This window comes from Heptranchias perlo, chromosome 16, assembly GCF_035084215.1.
Source record: "Heptranchias perlo isolate sHepPer1 chromosome 16, sHepPer1.hap1, whole genome shotgun sequence".
In the NCBI taxonomy this organism is placed as follows: domain Eukaryota; kingdom Metazoa; phylum Chordata; class Chondrichthyes; order Hexanchiformes; family Hexanchidae; genus Heptranchias; species Heptranchias perlo.
Window position 1 is genome coordinate 30,350,417 of NC_090340.1, and position 26,605 is coordinate 30,377,021.

Below are 26,605 nucleotides of genomic sequence, written 5' to 3' on the forward strand. Positions count from 1 at the left end.
ATCCTGTCTCAGCCAATTTCATATCCATGCTGCCACTTTTATCCCATGGGCTTCAACTTTGATGACAAGCCTATTATGTGGCACTTTATCAAAAGCCTTTTGGAAGTCCATATACACATCAACCGCATTGCCCTCATCAAGCCTCTCTGTTACCTCATCAAAAAACTCAATCAAGTTAGTTAAATACGGTTTGCCTTTAACAAATCTGTGCTGGCTTTCCTTAATTAATCGATATTTGTCCAAGTGACTGTTAACTTTGTCCCGGATTATCATTTCTAAAAGCATCCCCACCACTGAGGTTCAACTGACTGGCCCGGTAGTTGCTGGTAAGGACAGATGCAAAGTTCTCATTTAGTACCTCGGCCATGGCCTCTGCCTCCATGAGAAGGTCTCCTCTTTGGTCCCTCATCGGCCCCACCTCTCCTCTTACTGTCCGTTTACTATTCATATGCCTATAGAAGACTTTTGGATTCTGTTTTATGTTAGTTGCCAGTCTATTCTCATACTCTCTCTTTGCCCCCTCTAATTTCTTTTTTCACTTCCCCTCTGAACTGGCCACATGTTCTTCTGGATTGCCAAACCCACAGTTGAATTTCAAGAATCAAGTGTTTAAGGCTTCATCTGTCTTTCCCCACTGAGTTAACTTCAGTTTGACACATGGATTACACCAATGCTCTTTTAAAAAAAAATCTACTTTTGAAGCACTCCATCACTACCAATGCCAAACCTGTTCAGGTAATTTGATATTTTTTTAAACAAGTGTGAAAATTCTGAGGTTGATGATTTAGAATATTTTTTTCATTTGGGTTGGGTAAATAGTTGAAGGGATGAGATTACTGTTTATTCCAATAAATGATGATTTTCTAAACCACATATTGGGCCATAATTTGCCATTAGTTGCCCTTGCACATTTAGGTTTTTAAATCTTTCGCGTGGCAAGTTGCTGAAAGTGTGAACTGATAACGTCACAGAGAGGGCACAGGGCATCTGGGACCTGAGTGAACAGGGCAAGCAACTTAATTTCACAATCTTTCAATCTGGTTAACAGTGCAAGGACTGAGAAGGAAGTGTAAATTAGAGTGGGTGAATTCAATCTCAAATCAGGTACAGAAAGAGAAATAAAGAGAGGGAAAGAAAGATTGGATTACAAGAGGGAGAAAGAAAGAGACAGAAAGGAAAAGTTAAATAAAAATTAAGTTTTAAATTTTACATTTTTAAAATCTCCAACAACAATTAAAACCTGAAGGAATGAGATTCCATGCTTGTAAATTAATTTTCAGTGCCAGAGAGGATGACCGGCAGTAATTAACACTTATCACATCATTAAAAGGGTACTTAGACTGAAATGGACAAGAATTAACTTGCTGTGGCGAGTTTAGTTCGTATCTACTGTGCAAATACAGCAACTGAATGCCGTTCAATGCGGCAGACGGCAAAATGCCACTTTGCGAAGCTAATGGCAGAGCGGCGCAACTCGGACAGCAACTTTTGGATTTTTGAGCTTGACGGCGCATCTGCCCCTTGCCTGAAGTTGCTATAGCATTTGCGCATAAATAATAGTGCGCACCACTAGCCTCAACGTTATTTTGACAGCAAATTATGGCCCAATATATTAAAGAGTTTAAAAAAAAGTACAGTCCTAATCCTCGAACTACATTTTGAAACATTGCTGTTTTATTTTGTGTTCATATCATTTGTTAACCAAACAATATTCAAGTTTTTACCCTTTTAAAATAACTGTTTTCTAAAATAGATATGGCTAATTGTTGATACTGTTCATAATAACCACATTAATATTAATCTATAAGCAGCACAATACTACTATTCTATAATAACCATAAAAATATAACTACTCTATAATAACCACAATATACAATATATTCATCAAATGGAGACAAATAGACAATTAGTGAAGTTAACAGACTTCTACAACAGTCCACATAAACTTTTAACTGGTTTTATTTTTGGGTTACGAGACTATCGTACCATCAAAAGTTACATAATCTAGTCAACTGCCCTTAATCAACACTAGAATTATTGGATGCATTATTTCTCATACCTGTGCTTCACTCTTCAGGTCTCCAAATTCCTGCATGAATGTTGTTTCTGATTGGAAACGTAGGGGCTCCAAGAAGTGAAGCAAACTGAACAACTCCTCCACGGTGTTCTGTAGAGGAGTCCCCGTAAGAAGCACCTTGTGTTCCTGGATTGAAATATAAATATTGGTTCTTTTTCATCCTGTTTCACGAGTCACAGATCAGTAAAATAGAATCCAGCTTCTTCCATTCCCCATGTTTTTTTCTTGAGTTAGAACCTCACATCTATACCATCCCTTCTCAGGTAGGGGGAAAGATGACGCAGGCCAGAGTCACCTTCTCCAATACCAGTGCTGCTGTTGATCTTGACATGCTGATTTCATTAATATGGCCCTGGCTGAAGCACCTTTTATTTTTCTTCTTTTACTAAAATGGTAGGATTTTAAAAGTTTGTCTCTTTTCTGTCATTTAGATAATGCAGTAAACATCAATGACCCAAACTAGCCCAACAGATTCAGTAATCAAAAGAATTGTACAGCAACAGCATTAGTGTTTCAATGAAACGCTTTCCTTTTGGGAGTCTAAACTATTGTCTACAAGGTGCTATGTTTGATGTGAATAAACACTTCTCAACAGCTGGAAGCTTCTAACTGAACATTTTAATTTGTGTACCAGTTTCAAGACAAACTAAACATGACTATTTAAATCCCACCTATCCATCTTATTAGGCAACATCATAATTATTTAATGGCAAAGCTTAATAATTAGCAGTAAGCAGCACAATTTAATCACGGTAAAACACAACAGGCACAAACTAAATTGCCCAGGACTGCTGGACCTGGGGCAGACTCTAAAGTTTGTTTTAGTTGGATTTCTATTGTAAAAGATTACATTATCAGTTATTATACAATGCACCACATTTTTTCACAAATTTTAGTAACACACCAGATTCATGATTTTCAATCCCTCCATTAGCTTGCAGTTTTTATTCTTCAGTCTGTGGGCCTCATCAATGATCACACAACGCCACTCAATTACATTCAGCTCTGGACAGCTACCCAGGATCATCTCAAAAGTAGTTACCATGGCGTGGAACCTGTACGTTCCCCGAAGGACCCGGCCCTAGGGATCAAGAACAAATAAAAAAAATTATAAAGGAGATTAATATCCTGCATCGACATTAGACAAGTGAAAACACAGTTTGCCACACAAAGCTAGCAACAATCTATAATTTCAATTCACTAATGACCTGAGCAATGATTTCATTGTTACATCCTCCCCAGGAAAGCACCTAACAAATGTAATAAAACTACAGTGAGCTCTCCAAAAGAATGAATGTCAAGCAAGCCCTTTAAACAGAGTTTTACATAACATGGTATTAAATCCTTTTGTGAAATGATCATCCTACAGCACTCCCACACTGGAAAAACTCTCTAGATAGACTATTCCATAGTCTGAGGAAGATTCTTAATCATCCAAAATATTCATTAGCTCAGTCTGATCTAAGAGCCAACATATCCAGTGACCCCAATACTTACAGGGAGGTGGGGAGGGCGAGGGGGTGAAACCCATCGAGGCCAGGGACGCAGAGGTCCTGCCGAATTTAACAGCAGGAATTCATTATAATTTTTTTTCTCGTTTCTTGCCTGGCAATCAGCCAAATTGACATGCTGGCTGTCTGCCGGGCGGGAAAACCAGCGGCAAGAGGCCACAGCTGGGGACCCTTGAGGATGGACCCCAAAAATCGCGACCACAGGGTAGGCTTCAAATCAGGGATTGGTTGGGTGCAATCGGAAGAAGGGAAGCCGAAGGCTTGCTTAAGGGGCCGGGGGGGGGAGCACTCCTGCTCCTCCTGGCCCAGAAGGAGTGCTGTAAAAAGCACTTACCTTCTGGCGCTGGCAGTTCTGATCGCCCTTTCGCTCCCGGGGTTCCCGAGCCCTGGGAAACCCGGCCGGCAGCAGTTAAATTGCACTGTGGGAGCCTGATTTAAATATGTTAATGAAGTGTTCCACCTCTCCAAGACGGGATACAGACACACCTCGCAAGCCACCATCGTAAAAACGGCAACGGGTGTGTATGTGGTGAGTCGGAAATGCATTCCCTATTTTTTATGGTTTAACCACCCCCCCTCCCGTCATTTGGGGGGCGGAGGGAGGTGGAATATCAAGGCAAATGTTTCTGAACAATCGTGTTTGATTAGGCAGCAAATGGAAGCACAAACAAATGCAAAAGGAAACATTAATGGGAAGGCCCTAGCCTTCGTAGGACCTAGCAGGCACAGGTGCTGTTTGGCACTACACTATTTACATCTTCAATTCTAAAGGTGAAACCATAAAACGTTCACTTTTTCCAACAGCAAGTACTATGGAGAGGTTTACTAAATTTCAAAATCCTGAAGGTGGAAGGAAGGAAAATCCTACAATGGAAGTAAAGTGCAACTAAATTGATACTTTGGACTAAGTACCAAACAATGAGAGGCTACAGAAACTGGGAATGTTTAGACTGGAGAAACAAAAAAAAAATCAAGGGATATCTTACTGAGGTATTCAAGAGTCCAAGATTAATACATATGTAATAACATGTTTGACCTACTCAGAAACACTCTGCACAAGGGGCACAAACTCAAGCTCAGAAGACAGATGAAAAGATGGCTTGGATTTAATGACTTTACACAGAGGATGGTGAATAAAAAGAACACACTGCCTGGGAAGTCAGTGGAGATATACTGTATCAGCAAAACCCAAAAGGGAACTGGTAATTATTTGCTATAGAAAGTAACTGATGAGTATGAGAAATGGAGTAGTTTTTCAATATTGGGGCTAACCGCATGGACCTCAAAGGTTTCTTCCGGTCCTGTATATTTCTATGCCCCATTAGCACCTTCTGTTGTGCTAGTGTTGAGAATGGATCTGCCTTGTGGCCTCTCTGAGCGCTGAGTTATGTGAAGTCGTGGGCTGTAATCTCAGTCACTAGAAACTGGGATGAGATTGATTCATCTCATTTCAAGTAAGACCTTTGCAGTCATTTAAGAGACACAACTTATCCCATCAGTCTGGGCTAGATGTATAAAACAGGTCCTAGAGATGATGTAACATCATCAAAAATACACTATCAACATCTCTTTTATTAATACTTGATCACCACAATCTTGTTTTATCCTAAATACTATTTTTTTTAAAATTGTCTGTACCGAGCTGGAAAGAGTCTCGTTACAACATATGATTATTGCAGACACTGGCTAATTAGGATGCTCACAGCTGTCACAACATTTCACTGCTTCAGTCAGTTACAAAGGAGCAATAGTAACCCTTAATTACATACATGCTCTTCATTTAATTTCAACAAACACAATACCCATGTTCAGATCGATCTTTGGCTGCTGGCTCCCGTAGCATGGGTTTCCTGCAGCCGGTGCTCAGATCAATATGAAACTATATCAGATTTTGTTAGACCAGTGAACAAGAGGAATCCGTCTTCACTTGGATTTCGCACCAGCCGCCGTTCTAACGCAATGACTTTCAGGACACCGTCTGTGATTTCATCATGACGAAACTGAAGAAAGCCTGAACACTGTACGCATCATTTGTTTAAGGCATCTTGATACAGTTACTTTGCTGATGTGCAGTGGCTATTTTGTCACAGCCACCATGCACATGCAGAGACTGTAGAATGCACTTTGCTGCCAGGTCAGAGGAAATTATTTGAGAAAAATCCAGAACTAACCACCCTGGATAAGAATAATGCCTTAAATTGAATTAATTTAGTACATTAAGTCAAAATGGTGGAAAGAATGAACTGTACTTTTGACACAGAAAGAGCACCAATCTGGGTTGATCTGAAATTGGACTGTTTGTAGCATTCAGCCAAAACCTAAAGTCTCTAAGCTAGGGCGCATCGAAAGGTTTGAATTGCAGAATGTTAATTTGTAGCAATGTCTTCATTTTGCCACCAAAACTGAGAAAGGATTAATGATTATTCTGGATTCAATGGTAGATTGTTTGCTTATCTTTATGTTCTCAGATCAGTACTTTTTCTTTTAAAATTCATCCAGTTACAAAAACAGTGACAAGATTCCAATGGTGACAAATGAAGTAAAGAAAGACAGCCAAGTCAAACAAAATTAAGTATTAATGGAATAATTGTCTAAAGAGTATAAAATCAGCTGATTCCACTGAAGAAATGATAGTACCTCTGAGTCCCGGAAGTACATTTCATACTGTTGAATCATCTGTCTACTGATCATACTGCCATGATAAACGATGACGTTCAGGTCTGTCCATGTGCGAAATTCTCTTTCCCAGTTTGCAATTGTGGACAAAGGCGCAATGATGAGAAAAGGACCATGGATGCCAGTCAGAAAAATTTCATCAAGGAATGTAATAGACTGGATGGTCTTGCCTAAACCCATTTCATCAGCAAGAATGCAGTTTTGCCTGGAATTGAGAAATGATTACCTTTATACTGAGTTCTTACATATCAAACAGAATATTTAAAGCATTATACATGCTTAAACACAAAACCATAAGCAAAATTATTTACATAAGCAACAACTGTGGTGAGGAGTACGGGAATGCAGAATATTCCTTGAACAGTATGTGTGCACATATATTTGAACTCAGCACTGGTGTTTATTAAATTCAGTTATATCTTGATAAATTCACAACTAGTTTATCAAATATTATTATGGTGGCATTAGGATTTCTACATAGTATGTTAAAGTAAGAGGAGGGATGTGCCACCGAACTCTGCTAAGCAGATATCACTTGGGAAAGGAAGCAAAATGGGGCCATTTTCAAATTTTGAAAGCTATCTGAATTGAACAGTGAAAAGCATAAAAAACTTCCCAAATTAAGTAAAATCACAGAAAAAGTATTTACAGATTTCTGAGAAATGAATGTAAAGTGATGGTGTATGAGAAGTTAAGCACTGAGCAAGAATATTTCAAACTATTAAGGCCACTGTTTTCAATAGTCCATGTAGACTTTGCATATTCATGGACTTATTTCAACTGATTTAGCAAAAAGAGTTTTTCTTTCAAGAAGGAAAAAAAAGACATTACTCCCTAAACCCTGGAGGCAGTCAATCGAAAACTGAAGAATATCCATCTAACATTCCAGTCTACATTATTCCACAGATAAAATTCCCATGGTTCCCACAAGAATGGAGCCATATTGTTCCATTGAATATTTTATCATCTACACTGATCCTGCACTGTCTTCTAATCTTTGATCTATTTTATAAATCAAATAGTCATACAGCTCCTTTCATTGCAGCCTATAATAGGGAAATATTAGGACAAAGTATATTTTACTTGCTGAGGCTGCCAGCATTTTTAAGCAAAATTAATTTCACTGATAAACATTTGCAGTGAGTGATATTTTTAAATTTCAAGTAAATTTAAATGTGCAATCAGAGTGAAAATTTCCTAATATACACTATCTGCCATTCAATGGAATGGATGTTTTCACAGCAATTTGTTAATTTTGTGCTCATGCCTTCTAGTCCTGTGAAGAACAAATGAACCCTGTGATACATCAGAACATGGCAAATCTCCGCATGAAACTGGAACATGAGAGCAAACCAACATAACAAATTGTAAACATTGTAGTAAATCGACTGATAAACAGCAGTCAGTACAAGACTAGAGCACTATGAATCCCTATGAAAAACTGCAGCTGTGGAAGTCTCCATTAGAAACAAAAACATTACAACAATCATTGCTCCAAGTATCCACTCCAATATTAAGCAGATCTTCAATTTAACCCACAATTACAAGTGACACCATACAACCGAAGTTTCATGCAACTGCAATCTGAATTTCTCCAATTAAACTAAATGGAATTCTCCTATATTTGTGCAGTGCTGCAAACAGATTAACAAAGAGTTTTAACAGCATATTATAAATATCCTAATATCACATCTGATCATCCCATATATAATGAAATGCTTTCATTGGGATATAATGAAAAATTCAAGACTTGCATGCAGTAGAATTTTCTCCATGTTCTTTGTTATATTGAAATTTCAATGAGTTCCTTAAAATAAAATTACATGTTCTTTGGAATTCAATCTTACCTGTTATACCAGTTGAAAAGGAGCCAATTGACTCCTTCCAATTGGTACTCCCTGAGCTGGTTACCAATCTTGTATTCCCTGGATTGTCCAAGCTTCTTCCAAACAGTGGCAGGAGGTCGCTCCTTTGAAGATAGGTGTGAAAATAAAACAGAAATTAAGTCAGAAATAGCTAAGCAGCAAAGGAAATATATTCTTACAAGGTCATTCGGTGTTGCCTTTTCTACTTAGGGTTCTGATGCTCCTTGGCATTAAATAGCTTGCAATATACTGTTGACTTCTGCTTAAATTTTGTACAAGAATGCTCTCTCAGTTACATCAAATGGCCAATCGAAGCCACCAAAGAGCAATGCAACACAAATATTACACACACTAATTGTTAGAGCCTGCTACAAGTTTTAGGGTCTGCTATAAATACATTCTCAGGTTCAGTGGTATCAATCGCTCTCGTAAGGGGATCCCACGTCCCATTCATTCGAGAATTGAGTCACACTACTCAATATCTACTTATATGATACTGGAACCCAGGGATTGTGAAAATCCGTCTCCCTTGACATACAAGCTGAACACTGCAAACACGTACGTGCCCCAACAAACACTCCTCCAATCTTTTGATAGGTGGAACTGATAAAAACTGGTAAGATGATGTCAATGACAAAATCAAAAAGCTGGTTTATTTGGTCGAACAGATGTTACTGAACAATAGGAGCAATTCCAGACTTGTTTTAAACTTCTCCTAGAATGCTTCTTATAACAACACAAAATAAAAACATGCGATGCTATCCCAAACAGCAGATGCAATAATCACTTTTTGCTTTATTTTCTTTTGGGTCAGCGTCTGGCCACCTACTTTTGACTTGCACTATCATCCCTTTTATCATGTCATCAATCCTGCCTTCCACCCTATCACATTGTTCTTTCCTTCCCCCCACTCGCCCCTCTCTTTTCCCTGCCACTGTGCTTGCTTAAAAACTGTTAATCCCTAACCTCTTCCAATTCTGATGAAAGATCATTGACCTGAAACGTTAACACTCTTTCTCTCCCCATAGATGCTGCTTGATGAGCAGAGTGTTTTCCAGCATTTTCTGTTTTTTATTTCAGATTTCCAGTATTTTGCTTTTGTTAGTTTTAAAACACCACCTTTAAATGTAAGTGCATTCACAGGAGTTTTAAAGATACCAAGAAGAAATATCGTTAAAATGCAAATGAACTAGGCTTTGAAGTTGTTTTCTCAAAGATTGCAAACAATAAGCAATTTGTTAGCCTATCTCGGTGATCGATAAACATCTCACACCCATTGTGTTAGGAGATACCTGACCTCCATGGGGTTGTCTGGCACTTACCCTGCACTCAAATTTTTTTCTCTTCATTCATGGGATGTGGGCATCAGCATTTATTGCCCATCCCTAATCGCCCTCGAGAAGGTGGCGATGAGCTGCCTTCTTGAACCGCTGCAGTCCGTCTGGTGAAGGTTCTCCCACAGTGCTGTTAGGAAAGGAGTTCCAGGATTTTGACCCAGCCATGGTGAAGGAATGGCGATATATTTCCAAGTCAGGACGGTGTGTGACTTAGAGGGGAATGTGCAGATGGTGTTGTTCCCATGTGCCTGCTGCTCTTGTCCTTCTAGGTGGTAGAGGTCGTGCGTTTGGGAGGTGCTGTCGAAGAAGCCTTGGCAAGTTTCTGCAGTGCATCCTGTGGATGGTACACACTGCAGCCACAGTGCGCCGGTGGTGAAGGGAGTGACGGTTTAGGGTGGTGGATGGGGTGCCAATCAAGCGGCTGCTTTGTCCTGGATGGTGTCGAGCTTCTTGAGTGTTGTTGGAGCTGCACTCATCCAGGCAAGTGGAGAGTGGAAAGTATTCCATCACACTCCTGACTTGTGCCTTGTAGATGGTGGAAAGGCTTTGAGGAGTCAGGAGGTGAGTCACTCGCCGCAGAATACCCAGCCTCTGACCTGCTCTTGTAGCCACAGTATTTATATGGCTGGCTCAGATAAGTTTCTGGTCAATGGTGACCCCCAGGATGTTGATGGTGGGGGATTAGGCGATGGTAATGCTGATGAATGTCAAGGGGAGGTGGCTAGACTCTCTCTTGTTGGAGATTTTCATTGCCTGGCACTTGTTTGGTGCGAATGTTACTTGCCACATATCAGCCCAAGCCTGGATGTTGTCCAGGTCTTGCTGCACGCGGGCTCGGACTGCTTCATTATCTGAGGGATTGCGAATGGAATTGAACACTGTGCAATCATCAGCGAACATCCCCATTTCTGATGGGGAGAAGGTCATTGATGGAGCAGCTGAAGATGGTTGGGCCTAGGACACTGCCCTGAGGAACTCCTGCAGCAATGTCCTGGGGCTGAGATGATTGGCCTCCAACAACCACTACCATCTTCCTTTGTGCTAGGTATGACTCCAGCCACTGGAGAGTTTTCCCCGATTCCCATTGACTTCAATTTTACTAGGGCTCCTTGGCGCCACACCCTGTCAAATGCTGCCTCGATGTCAAGGGCAGTCACTCTCACCTCACCTCTGGAATTCAGCTCTTTTGTCCATGTTTGGACCAAGGCTGTAATGAGGTCTGGAGTCGAATGGTCCTGGCGGAACCCAAACTGAGCGTCGGTGAGCAGGTTATTGGTGAGTAAGTGCCGCTTGATAGCACTGTCGACAACACCTTCCATCACTTTGCTGATGCTTGAGAGTAGGCTAATGGGGCGGTAATTGGCTGGATTGGATTTGTCCTGCTTTTTGTGGACAGGACATACCTGGGCAATTTTCCACATTGTCGGGTAGATGCCAGTGTTGTAGCTGTAAAGGAACAGCTTGGCTAGAGTGCAAGTCTTCAGCACTACAGCCGGGATGACTGAGACGTGCAATCAGTCGGGTTTTTAAGCAGAACGCTTCGAGGGCAAGCTTTTACCGGGATCCGAGGTTTAGAATGGAGGAGGGTCATTAGGAATTATTTTGTTCAAGTCAAGTAAGACAACCCACTGATGCATTACTTTGTATTATTATGTGAAGACAAGTTGTACTGACTAAATTAATTGAGTCCGATCAATATGACGCTGTACGTTCAGTTAATGTGAAATAAGTTCAGTTTAACAATTTGTATCTGGCCTCGTTATATCAGGTGTTTTTTTGGACCTTCTTTGAAAAGTTTGAAGAGACATGTCGAGGCATAACTAGTTTAGATCACATGGGGGTATTACTGTTACACCCTTGGGTTACGTTATTGCATAAGCAGATATTGGGCCGTTTACTTCAACAAAGGGCTCACTTATAGGAGTCAATGAACCTGAGTATGTATACATGTCCTTAGAGTATTTGGTGCCTTAATTTGTAAATCTGATCCATTTCCCAATGTTAACATGCCTCACTTTGATAACCATAAACGCTTTTAAAGGATCTACCATTGCAAAGAAAGAACAGACAATCTTTCTTTTATAAAGTTCCTTTTACATTCTCAAAATACTTCACAGCCAATGAATGACTCTTGAAGTATAGCCACTGTTGTTTTTTTTAGGTAAAGAAAACAGCCAATTTGCAAACAACAAGGTCCCACAAAGAGCAAGGAGATGAATAACCAGTTAATCTGCTTTTAGCAATACTGGTTGAGGGATAAATGTTGGCCAGGACTGCAGAAGTCCCACGCTCTTGTTTTGAATACTGCCATGGGATCTTTTATGTCCATCTCAAAGGGCAGATGGGGCCTCGGTCTAATGTCTCATCCAAAAAGACGGCCTCTCCGACAATGCAGCACTCTCTCAGTATAGCACTGAAAGTCAGTCAGCTCAGATTATATGTTCAAGTCTTTAAAATGGAGCTTGAACCCACAACCTTCTGAATCAGAGGCCAGAGTGTTCCTACAAAGCCAAGGCTTACAGTTTATTAAGAGTTCAGATACAATACTGGGATTATTTCCAACCTTTAAAATAGTGAAAGGTATTTGAATAAAATAAAGTTTGAGGAGGGGATTTCCACTTTGAATGTTTTTAACACTAACTATAGCAAATTCAGCATTATAGATGCAAATTATTTACTTACCACACGCTTTAGGGAAGGCTTTGCTTGCTGCAGTCGTTCAAACTCCTCAACTTTTCCTTGATCTACATCTTCTCTAAGCTCCCAGGTACTATCCTCATATGGCAGCGAACACCATTTAACCAAATAGTAAACAACAGCCTGTATTAAAAGAACAATGTGTTTATCTACTGAAAAACAATGTTAAGTGTATCCACCCTGCTTAACAATAGTATTCCAAACACTGAGATCTTCTCATGAAAGTCCTTTTAGCTACATACAGTGACTACATTCTAAACAGGATCATTCCAATTCCCACTGTAATGAATAGGAGGTGTAACTACAATATCTAAGATAATGCAATTGCATCAAATTCCAAACTCATGCTTAGCATATCAGTACTGTTAAGACTACATCTTAAGAAAATCTGAATGAATCCCAAAGCATGAAGTTATGATCATAACCAAACATTTATGTTCATTATTTCTCAAACATTTTTAAATACATACTTAAATACTAAAGGAACTTTTTCCCCTTGTCTCTTTTAAAGATTTAAATATCAGGTGAAAAATTAGAAACTTGCACTTAGTCAAAAGATTTTCCACATTCCAATTATGTTCCTCAATAGAAGGCTCAACAAGAAAAATATGCTGTGGTACCTCGCCGGTGTCTGTGTCCTCACAACATGAGTATTCTAATATTCTGTCCACTTCAACATAGTCTGGATTAAAAGGCTCGTCGTCCATCTGGAAGTAATTTTATATTGAAAAATATAATGATGGATAGCTTGGAAATGGTGTATATTTGCCTTTAGATATTTTCTAAATGCAAGATTATTTATGAACTGTAATTACAGAATTTTTTTTTCCAATTTTAATTTATCCAAGAGATTTCCATGCTGTCAGGACATGGTTTCATACGGAGTATATGCTCTACTATAGTACACATTTCATAATACTTGCAGTTAAATGCAGTAATAATCAAATGGTTATACAATTCTATACGTTACGGTGAGGGCGCTCAGGGAAAAGGCAATCCCCACTCAAGGGATGCTAGGGGTTCGTAGGGAGGGGGATGAGGTCCTTATCAGCATTGCAGGAACTGTCTCATTAGCAGTTAGCACTGAGACTGGTCTGGTTATGGGGCTTGGGGTAGGTGGCCAACAGGAAGGGGGCCTAAAATTCCTGGTGTTTCTCCAGCTCCACACACAGCCTGTACATCACTTAGAATTGCTAATGAGATGTCCCACATGTGCTTAGACCACATTTGATGTAGGGGATGTTGAATTGCACCATAACAGAGAAGTGTCTCTTCTTGTTACCAGCAGCAAGATCTGTTGAGCTTGTGAGTAGCAGGGGGTCCTTGCTCTGCTGGCAGTAGGCCAAGTACAAATCGGCTTGGATCCAGGGCGATGGGTGAGCCATCATCTCTTCACTGGTTTCCAGCAGATTGTCCAGAAGCACTCTAGGGTGGGGCAGGACCACAGTGTGTGCAGGAATGTGACATTCTAGCCATAGCTCCAACAACACTCTCCTGCCACAGCAGGTGAAACTCCCTTAGTTTGTGTGGGGTGAAGAATGAGCAGCGAAGGATTCTGAGTTGATCCTCTTTCATTTTGCTGCAGGTGGAGGTAATGAGAGCTGGTTTCAGTGCCTCCTTCCAGTTTCTGCCAAGAGTGAGCAGCCTGGATCACACTTCCAGGAGCCACAGATTTTCTGCACCTCTGGTGCAGAGGTTGATTGGATAGAGTAGGGCACGGAGGTGTGCTTGTAGGGCAGCTCTGAATTAGAGATGGCCAGCTCAAATGAGGTTGATTTGTAGTAGATTTTATAGAGCACTACGGGGTCCTGGATACAGTGGCCGATCTGGAGGTACCAAATATGAAATTTGTCAGCCAGCTGTTGAATAGGCATGACCTGGCCCAGATGGAGCAGTTTGCCCAATTCAATGATGCCCTGCCCATGCCACTTTGAAGTCATTGGCACAGAGAACCTACGGCAAGTCACTATTGTGGGACTTTGGGGAGCGAGCCAGCAGGCTCACTGGCACCTTCAGTACAGTGCAAGCATTATTCCAAGCTACCAGGATCAGAGATACTATTGGGTGCTTTTGTAGACCAGTGATACTATTGGGTGCTTTTGTAGACCAGAGATACTATTGGGTGCTTTTGTAGACCAGAGATACTATTGGGTGCTTTTGTAGACCAGAGATACTATTGGGTGCTTTTGTAGACCCATCAGTTTATGGCAGGAGTTTGTGAGGGAGAAAAGTGTGTAATGGAGCTGAAAGTGAGATATCTGTCTACATGCCAAGCTGGAGATTTGGGGTGGTGGGAGAGGAAAGAGAGCCCTTGTTCCAGACAACAATGCCCTAGGCAGATTTAAATCCACAAACACTTTCAAACTTACAGCTGCGAAGAAATGGCCTCTCTGTGCCTGTTTAATCTTGAAGCGTTTCACTTTCTGGTGTATTCTTTTGTCCTTCGTCAACTGAGCTTCTGTGGCCCATTCACAATGCAGATATGAGCTAGAAAAGCGATAATAAAACTCAATACCATAAATATTTCATTAACTTCACTGATTTAGTCATTGGTGTTAGTTTAACTTCGCTCATCAGTTAAACCAAGCATTAATAATGTCTAAGCAATAACCCATGAAAAGTAACAGATATTTTACCAGTTTTTAGTAAAATCTACAATAGGGCATCACTGTATTTTTACAAATATAGGCCACAGTTTATATGGAGTTTTTGTACTTCAAATAGCTGACGGACGGTGTGCGGCCTTTATGCATGCCAAACCCAGCCATGGAGCAAAACAAACTACATTTCCAAGAGCTCTCATGCAAGAGCTCTCATGCATAGTAGCACTCTGGAGTTGGGTGTAGGTGGCACGCCGTGATCTGCTTAATAGCTGTGGTGGGGATTTCCTGTGAAAATTGCATAGATAAGAGTATGTGTATTTTATATGCATACAGACAGAAGCAAATCCCTTCCAGCAGCAAAATAAATCATACCTAAATATACCATTTTAACCAAGGTATAAACGTATATGAGATCAAATATCGAGGTTCTTCTGATTCAAAAAAAGATTTCTGATCTGCTACATCATTGATTTATTGGTAGATAAGAGCCATGGTATTTAAGGGTGAGCAGCCCTTCTGCCGCCTTCTTCGCTCAAATTTTTTTTTATGTGATCTATAAAGTCGTGCAGCCTATAGTTGTAAAAGCATGGCACTAGGTATGTTTACGAGCGTGTAATCAACATTAGCTGCAATATATACATGGCTGAAACTTGGCTCTCTGTTGCATTAGTTAAAAAAGTGAAATTCAATTTTCAGAAAATTCATAGTTCAGAGATAGTCAAAATAGAACTTAGCATCTTTATTGTAGACTTTCAATTATTTCTAGACCATGACGCAATCATCTGGTTTAACAACTGGAGCAAATTTGAAGTGGGCTATTTCAACATCTTCCTCTTAACAACATTAGCTATCATGGAAACACCAGTGAAGAAGCCAAGAATAAGCCATCGTCATGCAAACTATAAATCAGTGCCAGATTGCTTTTTTTTTTGTCTGTTGCACTTTATTTGTTTCCCCCTTCCTTAAGTCTGTTCACACCTGATTGAAAGAATGGGTTGGAAGCTTGCTCACAGGCCTCCAGCAATTCCGTTCAATAGCCAGCTGCTAGAAATAATGCAAGAACGTCCCAGGATGTCCCAATTTGTCCTCCCAGTGGGAACCATTAATCTCCATTTAACCTTCTGCAACAAAGCCATATACTACGACATTATCCCGTTTTTGTTTCTCGAACACATTTTGCAGCACAAAATTCTGTGCATCCATGAGACTTAAACATACACAATTTTAGGCTTAGGTTCTTGTTAATTACATTACATAGTCGCTTCGGCGACATGCAAATTTCAGCACAAAATTTAAATATCAAAACTAAGCACAATATTAAATATCTATTGTCTTTAGCACTGATGTAGAAGGATCTTAACATCTAAAAAAAAAGTAAGTTTACTTACTAGTTTTTGTATTTGACAAAGAACTCTTCAACATCAGCCATATGTCCCATGGCCACCTAGACAAAGAGGACTTCTGATTAAAATTACTTGTCAAATGTACATTATAAATAGATGAGGCATTTTGGGAAATATTTTTTTTAAAAATCAGATATCAAATATCAGACCATTCTGAAAGAGGTTCCTAACTGTTACGTCTTTAGGGCTTTACCAGATATTTCTCATGCTCAGCACCAAAGGCTACTCTCGTCAGTGAGTTCTTGCTCCTTAGGAACTGAAGTGTGACTTGATCTGTGCAATTATCTGGCAATATAGTATTGCCCAACGGTTGAACACAAACCTTTGTTACTATGATTAGCTCAATAAATTGACACAAGCCCTCATGTTCTCTTAGTCTGTGGATAGTGGAAGAATAAACATCATCAGACCATGCGATTTAGGCAATAAGCTACAAGTCAGGTTTATTAAAAGTAAAAAGTAGCAGAAAGTCAATACATCAGATTACACTTGATTTCAAAACTTATGGCTTACTGGGTCCAAAAAGAAACACATGAAACTCCCCTAGTATTACTAAACCTGGACCAGTGTTAATAACATAACTTATCTGTGAATCTTTTATCTACCAACACGTAGTCTCCAGCTTCTATCTCAATGGGTTCGGAAAAACTGGAGAACTGCAGCAGTCTGCCAAAAAATTCCGCTCTTCCTGGGCAATGAGATACCTGTCGAGCTCTCTCACAGACACTTGATGGACCATCCACTACTGTGAGAAGCTGTGCCACTCTGTCAGTTCTCTCAGGCATCTAGATCATCAAACACATCATGCAGGCATAATGGTACTTGGCGTGAACCACACATGTGCTAGACACAAATTAATTAATACCTGAACCCAAATTCTTTTACCTTTACCGTTACTAACTAACTTGACTACCAAGTGAGTAGTTCAAACAAGGCTGCAAGTTTCATGGTATGATATGGTTTCATGGTAGGATACAGCACAGAAGGCGGCCATTCGGCCCTTCGTGCCTGCTCTTTGAAAGCGCTATCCAGTTGGCCCCACTCCCTTGCTCTTTCCTCAAAGCCCCGTAGATTGTTTTCCTTCAAGTATTTATCCAATTCTCTTTTGAAAGTTATTAAATCTGTATCCACCACCCTTTCAGGCAGTGCATTCCAGATTGTTACAACTTTATGTAAAAAAAATGTTTCCACATGTCGTTGCTGATTCTTTTGCCAATCACCTTAAATCTGTGTCCTCTGGTTACCAACCCTTCTGCCACTGGAAATAGTTTCTCCTTATTTACTCTATCAAAACCGTTCATGACTTTGAACACCTCTATCAAATCTCCTCTTAACCTTCTCAGCTCTAAGGAGAGCAACCCCAGCTTCTCCAGTCCCTCCACATAACCTCATCCCTGGTACCATTCTAGTAAATCTTTTCTGCACCCTCTCTAAAGCCTTGACATCCTTCCCAAAGTGTGGTGCCCAGAATTGAACACTGTACTCCAGCTGAGGCCAACCAGTGTTTTATAAAGGTTTAGCATATCTTCCTTGATTTTGCACTCTTTGCCTCTTCTCTAGTAAAGACCGATGTAAAGTATTGATTTAGTACCTCAGCCATGCCCTCTGCCTCTACAAGATCATCTCCTTTTTGTCCCTAATCGGCCCTACCCTTTTACTATTTATACGTTTATAAAAGACTTTTGGGTTCCCTTTTATGTTAGCTGCTAATCTATTCTCATACTTTCTCTCTTTGCCCCTCTTATTCCCTTTTTTGGATCTCCTCTGTACTTTATGTATTCAGCCTTGTTCTCTACTGTATTATGAAATATACATTTGTCATAAACCTCCTTTTTCTGTTTCATTTTAATCTCTATATCTTTAGTCATCCAGGGAACTCGAGCCGTAGATGCCCTTCCTTTCCCCCTCATGGGAATATGTCTACTCTGTACCCGAATCTCCTCCTTGAAGGCCTCCCATTGTTCAATTACTGTTTTACCTACCAATTTATGATTCCAATCCACCTGGGCAAGATTCTTTTTTAACTCATTGAAATTAGCCCTCCTCCAGTTATTCTAAACCTAATGATATTATGATCACTGTTCGCCAATTGCTCCCCCACTGAAACATACTCCACTTGCCCCACTTCATTCCCCAGAACTAGATCCAGCGCTGCTTCCTTCCTCATTGGGCTGGAAACACAATGATCAAGAAAGTTCTCTTGTATTGTTCGATTGTTCCTTAATAGATTCTATCTTTGACCCCTCACCTACATCATCCCTTTCCAGTGCTATAATAGTTTCTTTGATCAATACTGCCGCCCTCTCTCCTTTCTTTTCTTTCCTTTCCCGTGTTTCCCGAATACCTTGTAGTCAGGAATTGTAATACCAGAATTATTAAGTTAACTAATTAGAACACTTTCATCACATCCTGTTTGGATCTATGGATAAATACATTGGCTTAGTGAAATATATAGTCCTTAAGCGGAGTTATTTTTAATAAGGGAATCTACCTCTGTTTCGAGAGAGATCAATGTTTTCTATAGCACAGGAATGAGACAAGAATATATATAATGAACACCAGCAAGGGTCTCTGTAACTAAATTGTGTGTGTCTGTTATGTACTTTGAGTCTATAGACCATCACATATGCACCAAGAGTGAAATTCTACCTTGAACGCGATGTAACATAACTAAGCAACTAGCTTACAATTCCCAGAAGCCTTCATATAACCTGAGGTTTTGAATTTCTCAACTCAGTCCCATCCTGCAGCAGTCTGAATCTCCCCACATCACTGCTCCCTCTCAGCCACAATGGTAACTCCAACCACTCCTAAAATCAATCCACTTTCACCTTCCATATATGCACCGATCCCACAACTCACCCCCCGTCAAGTCTAAGCCTTCTACTATTCCTGCCAAAGTGAAACTCCCAACTCCAGGTTCAGGACGCCGCCACTCACTCCCTCTTCTCCTACCCAGCCTTGACCTTTGCTATTCAGTCCTTTCCTACATTTTTTCCAAAAAAACCCCAGTGCTTTAATAAAAAAAAACTCAACATGATTTACGTGGAATCACATAGAATGTATAGCACAGAAACAGGCCATTCGGCCCAACAGATCTATGCCGGTGTTTATGCTCCACACAAGCCTTCTCCCTCCCATCTTCATCTAACCCTATCAGCATAGCCAACTATTCCTTTCTCCCTCATGTGTTTATCCAGTTTACCCTTAAACGCTCCTATGCTATTTGCCTCAATTACTGCCTTGTGGTAGCAAATTCCACATTCTAACCACTCTCTGGGTAAAGAAGTTTCTCCTGAATTCCCGATTGGATTGATCAGTGACTATCTTATATTTATGGTCCCGAGTTTTAGACTCCCCCACAAGCGGAAACATCTTCCTTACGTTTACAATAACAAACCCTTTCATAATCTTAAAGACCTGTGTCAGGTCACCCCTCAGCCTTCTCTTTTATAGAGCAAAGAGCCCCAGCCTGTTCAATCTTTCCTGATAGATATAACCTCTCAGTTCTGGTATCATCCTTGTGAATCTTTTTTGCAGCTTCTCCAGTGTCTCTGTATCCTTTTTATACTAGAGACCAGAGCTGTGCACCAAGGCTCAATACAATTTTAATATAACCTCTGCTTTTCAATTCTATTCCTCTCGAAATGAACCCCAGTGCTTTGTTTACTTTTTTATGGCTTTATTAATCTACATTGCTACTTTTAGTGATTTGTGTATCTGTACTCCTAGATCCCTTTGCTCCACTACCCCATTTAGACTCTTATTTTCTAAGGAGTATGTGGCCTCCTTACTCTTCCTAACAAAATGCACCACTTCACATTTATCTATATTGAAATTCAGTTGCCAATTACACACCCAATCGGCAAGTTTATTAACGTCTTCCTGTACTTCGTCGCAGTCCTCCTCAGTATTAACTACAGTCCCCAATTTGGTGTCATCCACAAATTTTGAAATTGTACTTCCAATTCCAGAGTCCAAATTGTTTATGTAAATGATGAACAACAATAGTCCCAGCACCGATCCTTGTGGAACACCACTTCCCACTTTTTGCCAGTCTGAGTAACTACCCTTAACCCCATTCTCTGTTTTCTGTTTTGTAGCCAGCTTGCTATCCATTCTGCTACTTGTTCCTTGACTCCACATACTCTGACTTTAGTCATGAGTCTACTATGCGGTACCTTATGGAACATCTTTTGAAAATCCAAATATATTACATCTACTGCATTACCCTTGTCTACTCTTACTGTTGTTTCTTCAAAGAATTCAATAAGGTTGGTCAAGCATGACCTTCCCTTTTGAAATTCATGCTGACTATCTTTTATTATATTTTCGGTTTCTAGATGTTTTTCTATTACATCTTTGAGTAAAGATTCCATTATCATTCTACCACCGACGTTAAGCTAATTGGTCTATTGTTCCCTGGACTTGTTCTATCTCCTTTTTTAAATATAGGAATCACATTAGCTGTCCGCCAGTCCTCTGGCACTAATCCCGTTTCTAATGAATTCTGTGATATATATTAAAAAAAATGCCTCTGCCCTAACTTCTTTTAATATATGTGGATACAATCCATCCCAACCAGGGGTTTTATCCTCTCTAAGTTTGATTAGTTTATCAATTATCTCTCCTCTTTCTGTCTTAAAGGTCTTTTTTGATCTCGTCTTCTAATATCATGCCCACCTTGTTAGTCTCCCTGGTAAGTACAGAGACAAAGCAATTATTCAATATTTCTGCCATTTCACTGTCATTACCTGTGAGTTTATCTTGTGCTTTGCTTAGTGGCCCTATCCCTATCCTGATTTTTCTTCTGTTATTTATGTGTCTGTAGAATACTTTACCATTTCTTTTTATATTCCTTGATAATTTAATTTCATAGTTCCTCTTTGCTTTCCTAATTATTTTTTTGACTTCTTTCCGAACCTCTTTGTATTCCCTTTAGTCATCCTCTCCTTTAATCTCAATTTATGCTATTAAAATGCAAGTAGACAATTTAGAAACATGCACAGGGGTTGTTAAATACAAAAATAAACAACAGGTTGTTAATTGAATAAAAGAGTAATCACCAAGTATGACAAGAAGGACAAGAAAAACCATCAGTTCCACTGATGCTCATCTTATCCGTTAGTCCATGCAACCTCAGGTACAACACCACCCCAATCGCCAGTAATGTTAACTTCTGGGGGAGAAAAAAAAAGTATGACCAATTTCAGGAAAAATTGTATCTCCCTAATACAATCAAACAAGCTCCAGGAGACCAGAGTTCCCTATGACACATCATGGGACATACTTAACTACTTTACTGGACCCCCGTCCAAAGCTGAGCATATCTAAATGCCCTTTGGAACATAGAACAGTAACGGACAAGAAAAGATCATTTCTATTCATTGGGCTGGTCACAAAGCTCAAAGACTTAACAGCTCACTATTTCTCATGCCCTTCAATAGCTCTATCTGCCAAAAATGTAGCCATCACCCTCCTTAAACTTGTAACATATACCACTTCCACTCCATCCTGGGTATTTTATCCAACATATTCATCCTCCTCTGCAATTCACCTGCTTTTCCCCCTGCTCTTTATGGCTTTTCTCAATTTGTGATCATTAGCAAACGTGGAGGGCTTTGTTTCGGTCCCACCCTCTGTATCATTAATGCACATTAAAACAACGGAACAATCCCTTCAGTGCACCGCTAGTCACCTCCTTCCATGTAAATGCTGTTCCTTCAACAACAACAATTTGCATTTATATAACACCATTAATATAGTAAAACTTCCCAAGGCGCTTCAACAACTACCTTCTGCATCCTCTAAACCAGTTAGTCATCCATTTCAAAAGCTTCCCTCATAGTAATGAACCGAGGAAAGCATGCCAAATATTTAAGAAAGACATTTTAAAAATAAAATGATATTGAGAGCAGACAAAATACAAATTATTAGGAGATAATGTAGATTACTTTTAACGTTCTGTTTAACATTTCAAAATTGGGTTCAAGATTTTTGTCTGCAAGCAACACCACAGGAGTTTAACTACTGTTATAAATATTTTATAAACCACCACACTCAAAGCTTCAAACATTCTAAATAATTTCTTTAGAATTATTTTGATGACTCTGGAGCGACCACAGACTTGCGCGGCGGATGCCAACAGAACAAGTACTGAGGGTGCAGTTTACAATCCATAAGGCTGTAATTTTATCCAGTTGCAGGGAGCAGGCACAGGACCTAAGATCTAGCTGCAATTCACTTGGTTGTGACTAGAACGCTTCAGACGACTGATGATCCAAACTCTGGATCTACAGATCCAGTAGGGTGAGGAAAACTCAGGATCATTTCAATTACAAGTCCTAACTTTGGATGATCCTCATCATCTTGTGCAGATAAAGGCTTTATGACTGGTTAGGAGTTAACAAAATGAGATAACTTTCACAGCAAATCTAAAAACTTTAGGATTACCACCATTTAGGAAAAAAGAACACTTTTTTTGTAAAATAAACTAAGTAGATGAAAATGAGCAATTTCTAGGTTGAAGAACTTCTCACCTCTTTTTTCACTAGTCTTGAAGCCATAATTTTGTCTACAATTGCAGCATCTTCTTCACTAGGGTTTTCCTAGGGGAGAAATGCCAATTCTTAAATGATGTTTTACAAACAAGAAATTCCAAGAAATTTTACTTCATATTGTCATCTCCTACAACTAAATGACTCAAGAAATAATGTACCATTTAGCTAAATGGAGGACTACAAATTTTACCAAAAAAGGGGCTAATTTGAACAGCAAGCAATAAAATATAATTCTGAGTTCAACTCGAATGTGTCCTTTATAGATTTCATTGTTCTTTGACTTGGCGCATTCACTTTATGTTGTTAACATCTCACAATGATATTCTGAAATTGTTATAACAGCACTTAATATTTACAGTACATTTAGCCATTTCCTTCCAGACCAAAAACAAAAAGGGAGAGACAGAAGATTTCACTCCAACATATGCTTTTGTCAGAGAAATTTAAGAAAATTAATTATTTTGTCATAGACATAGCTACAAAATAAGTATCACAGTTTGTGTGACTGCTGCTGAAATACTGTAGATATCTGATTGTATTACTGTTTAGGAGGAAATGTGAACACTTGCACCTGAACAGCACACCTAAAGGGACAATTGAGAATCAAGGCAAATTTGACGTTACAAAATATTTGACTTTTCCAAAAATCTAAGAGTAAGCAAGGGAATTAAAAAATAACAGAACTACAAGTGGAAGCCACTGCATCGCAGTGTGCAAACAGTACTTTTTTTTCCAGATATTGCAAAAGAACACTAGGTATTTCCAATCAACCTGTTCTGAATAGACAGGATAATTGTCAACCCTTAGTAATTAAAGCACACGTCAATAAAAGGTTCAACACAGAACACATAGGCTAAATTACTATAACAGCTGACAGTATTTATTTTGTTTATTTTAGTGACTTCCACAAACTCCTCACAGTCATTAGAGTCTGCTACAATTGACCAAAATGGTGTCTCACCACAAATAATTGCACAGGTTGCTCAGCGGGTCGAACAGCAACAGCCTTGGTTTTCCCTTTAGCAGCCAACCCATCGTCATCATCTGATATCTTCATCCCAGTATCTTCGTTATATTTCTTTCTTTTTACTTGTCTGTTCGATCGTCTCTTCTGCAAAATTAATTACACCCTTAAAATTAATGTTACAGTTTTTCCATATGTACAACACACAATTAATAGCCAATATGTTAATCTGAATGCATTACATAATTAAAATTAAGTATTTTAATGCTGCTACATTTATGAACAAATGATTTGTTTTAGAAGTAATGATGGTATGTTGGATTGTAATTATCCATGCCCATTTTAAAACCAAACAAAATTATTTAATTTATCTTCACTCCTATTTCAGTCTTCGGGTAAGCGTTCTCCAAGGCGGCCTTCGAGACACACGACAACGCAAAATCGTCGAGCAGAAGTTGATAGCCAAGTTCCGCACCCATGAGGACGGCCTCAACCGGGATCTTGGGTTCATGTCACGCTACACGTAACCCCACCAGCAAAAAGGGGGAAAAAATTTATATGTTTTTTAAAATTCTCTCTCTCTCTGCCATTTTGAGTTTCTTTCTGCCTGCCTGTTTAATAGACACAATGTATATCAAGTGTACTGGGACGTGCTGTTCTCCGTGACTGGCCTGTTTGAATAACGACGACACCTTTTGATTGGTGTGATGCTGTCCCAACATAGTATAAGATATGCGATTTGAGAACCTTTTCATTCATTCATCTGACGAAGGAGATAATCTCCGAAAGCTTGTGATTTTAAAATAAATTTGTTGGACTATAACCTGGTGTTGTAAGATTCCTTACCTATTTCAGTTGGCATCAAGAACCTGACTGGGAAGAGTTACTGTGCCCAGCAGTGTGTGGAAGCCAAACTGACATTAGCAGGCACAGTATTTAATATGCTACACATTAACAATATTGTAATTTAAAGAGGAAGTCTCACTAGTAGGTCATAGCAATTTTTTTGTAGGAAAATCAAAGATTAATCAGGGTAAAAATGTCAAAAGTCAAAAAAAAAAGTAAAAATTACGAAAACACAAGAACATGTTAGGTGGTGATCAAACTTATTTTATTTTGCTATATTTTTCTCTCTCCCCCTTCCCCTCCTTTGCTTAACTTTCACTCCTTCCCTCTTCTCCTTTACTTACTCTACACACTCATTCTCCGCCATACTCCCCTTCATGTCCTCTCTTCCGTCTCCCTCCTCCTTCACATCTCTCATCCTTTCCCCAACTTAATGGTGTTCTCCAACCTCTTATTTTCTCTCCATCCCTCTTTCATTCATCCCTTCCTCCCCAAGTCTCCCTTGCACTCTTACCCCTTCTTCACCACTCACAATCACCACTTCCTCCGCCTCCAATCACTTTCCCCTCATGACCACTGGCTTCTCCACATTCTTTTCCTCCCGCCTCCCCCTCCCTGCCACACGCTCCGCCTCCTCCCACCTCATCACACCCTCTGCCTCCTCCTCCCCGCCTCCTCCCACCTCGTCACTCTCCACCAACTACCCCCCCCCCCCACCGCCACACTCTCTGCCCTCCCAATCATATTCTCCGCCTCCTCTTCCCCATCACACACACTCCGCCTCATCCCCCAGCCTCTTCCTTCTCCGCCACTCTCTCCACCTCATGCCCCAGCCGCCTCCTCCCCACCTCCTCCCCTGCCTCTCTCCAGTCCAAACCTGTTATCTGTTACATTAAATAAAATACATTTTGCTCCTTTGAAATGCTAAGTTCTTACTTGACATCCAGAGATGGGTTCTTTCTTTATTGATGGTGTGGAAATCTGTTCTGTATCAGACCCCTCTTCTGATGAATCATTCTTCCTTTTCTTTTTCTTGCCCAGTGTGATTATGATTTTGCTGTTGAATCAATTGTCAGTAAATTAGGATCTACAGCCACATGTAACTATCATGCTTAGACCGGATTAATTTATTAATGCAAAAGTTCAAAATATCAAATTGTGTACAATACTATTTTTTGGGGAGGGGAGGGGTGGGGAAGAGTGGATTCATTCCTGTGCTCACCAAGAGGAGATATCATGCTGGGGAGTGGGACATTTTTCCATCCGTACAATGTACAAAAGGTATAAAAGTGCCCCACTCCCCAGTACAGATACCTGGTTTTTATCGTCAAAACTCCACAAAGCACTTCTCCCACTATGTTGGTTCATTGATCACAGCAGTCATCTCTTGTGGTCTGAGACACTAAAGCAGTTTTGCACTGTGGGTTTATTTCCACCAAGGACAGTGTGGAGATAGTATTAAGTAATTTCACATGGACCCAGTGTAACTATTAACTGGTATCAGATCCTAGTTACAGAAATTTTCACAAAAGTCACATTCTTGGCCGTCATTGTGCTTAAGCATGATCAAATGTTGTGGTTAAGGCAAGATGATGGGATAGAAATTTGTCTTGGACGGTAGTGCAATATGGGCAATGGTGAATCAGTCGCCTGTTTTATACTCTGCCCAAGGCACATTCCTGTCCTGATGTCTTTCATTTTTTGTTTCTTTCTTCCAGCCATTTTTCTCCCTTAGGAGTTTAACTCCTTGATGAGATACAGATTGAATGGCAGTCTCTCATACCTCACACAAGTGGTCATTATTCATGTGAGAGCCTGGCCAGTGAGTGTTGGCAGGCTAATTGAAAGTGGAGCCATCACAGCTGAGCCTGATGTTCTGTTCACACATTTATGTACACGCACGTCCAGAAGGGGCTGCTGGATAGCGATCAGGAATGGAAACCCTGGCCAATTTTATTGATCTTAACCTAGCGATGCCGGCAACGCCTACTGCTTGCCTGGCTGTGATCAGCTAACTCAGTACAGGCCAGTGATTGAATCTGGGACCTTAAACTGCTTCCTTTACA

The 26,605-nt window shown here is 40.0% G+C and overlaps 1 protein-coding gene across 4 annotated transcripts in view; it reads right to left on the reverse strand.

Annotated features, from left to right (window-relative positions):
* chd9 (chromodomain helicase DNA binding protein 9) overlaps positions 1 to 26,605 on the reverse strand; it is a 241,067-nt gene that overhangs the window by 82,723 nt on the left and 131,739 nt on the right. For all 4 annotated transcript variants that reach the window (XM_067997892.1, XM_067997890.1, XM_067997891.1 and 1 more), the window contains exons 4-14: positions 25,476 to 25,596; positions 23,691 to 23,840; positions 22,709 to 22,777; positions 16,155 to 16,210; positions 14,533 to 14,650; positions 12,784 to 12,870; positions 12,149 to 12,286; positions 8,112 to 8,233; positions 6,226 to 6,469; positions 2,982 to 3,158; positions 2,060 to 2,203 (exon numbers count right to left, since the gene is read on the reverse strand). In XM_067997892.1, the coding sequence (XP_067853993.1) occupies positions 2,060 to 2,203; positions 2,982 to 3,158; positions 6,226 to 6,469; positions 8,112 to 8,233; positions 12,149 to 12,286; positions 12,784 to 12,870; positions 14,533 to 14,650; positions 16,155 to 16,210; positions 22,709 to 22,777; positions 23,691 to 23,840; positions 25,476 to 25,596 (1,426 nt within the window). The remainder of the gene's footprint in view (positions 1 to 2,059; positions 2,204 to 2,981; positions 3,159 to 6,225; positions 6,470 to 8,111; positions 8,234 to 12,148; positions 12,287 to 12,783; positions 12,871 to 14,532; positions 14,651 to 16,154; positions 16,211 to 22,708; positions 22,778 to 23,690; positions 23,841 to 25,475; positions 25,597 to 26,605) is intronic.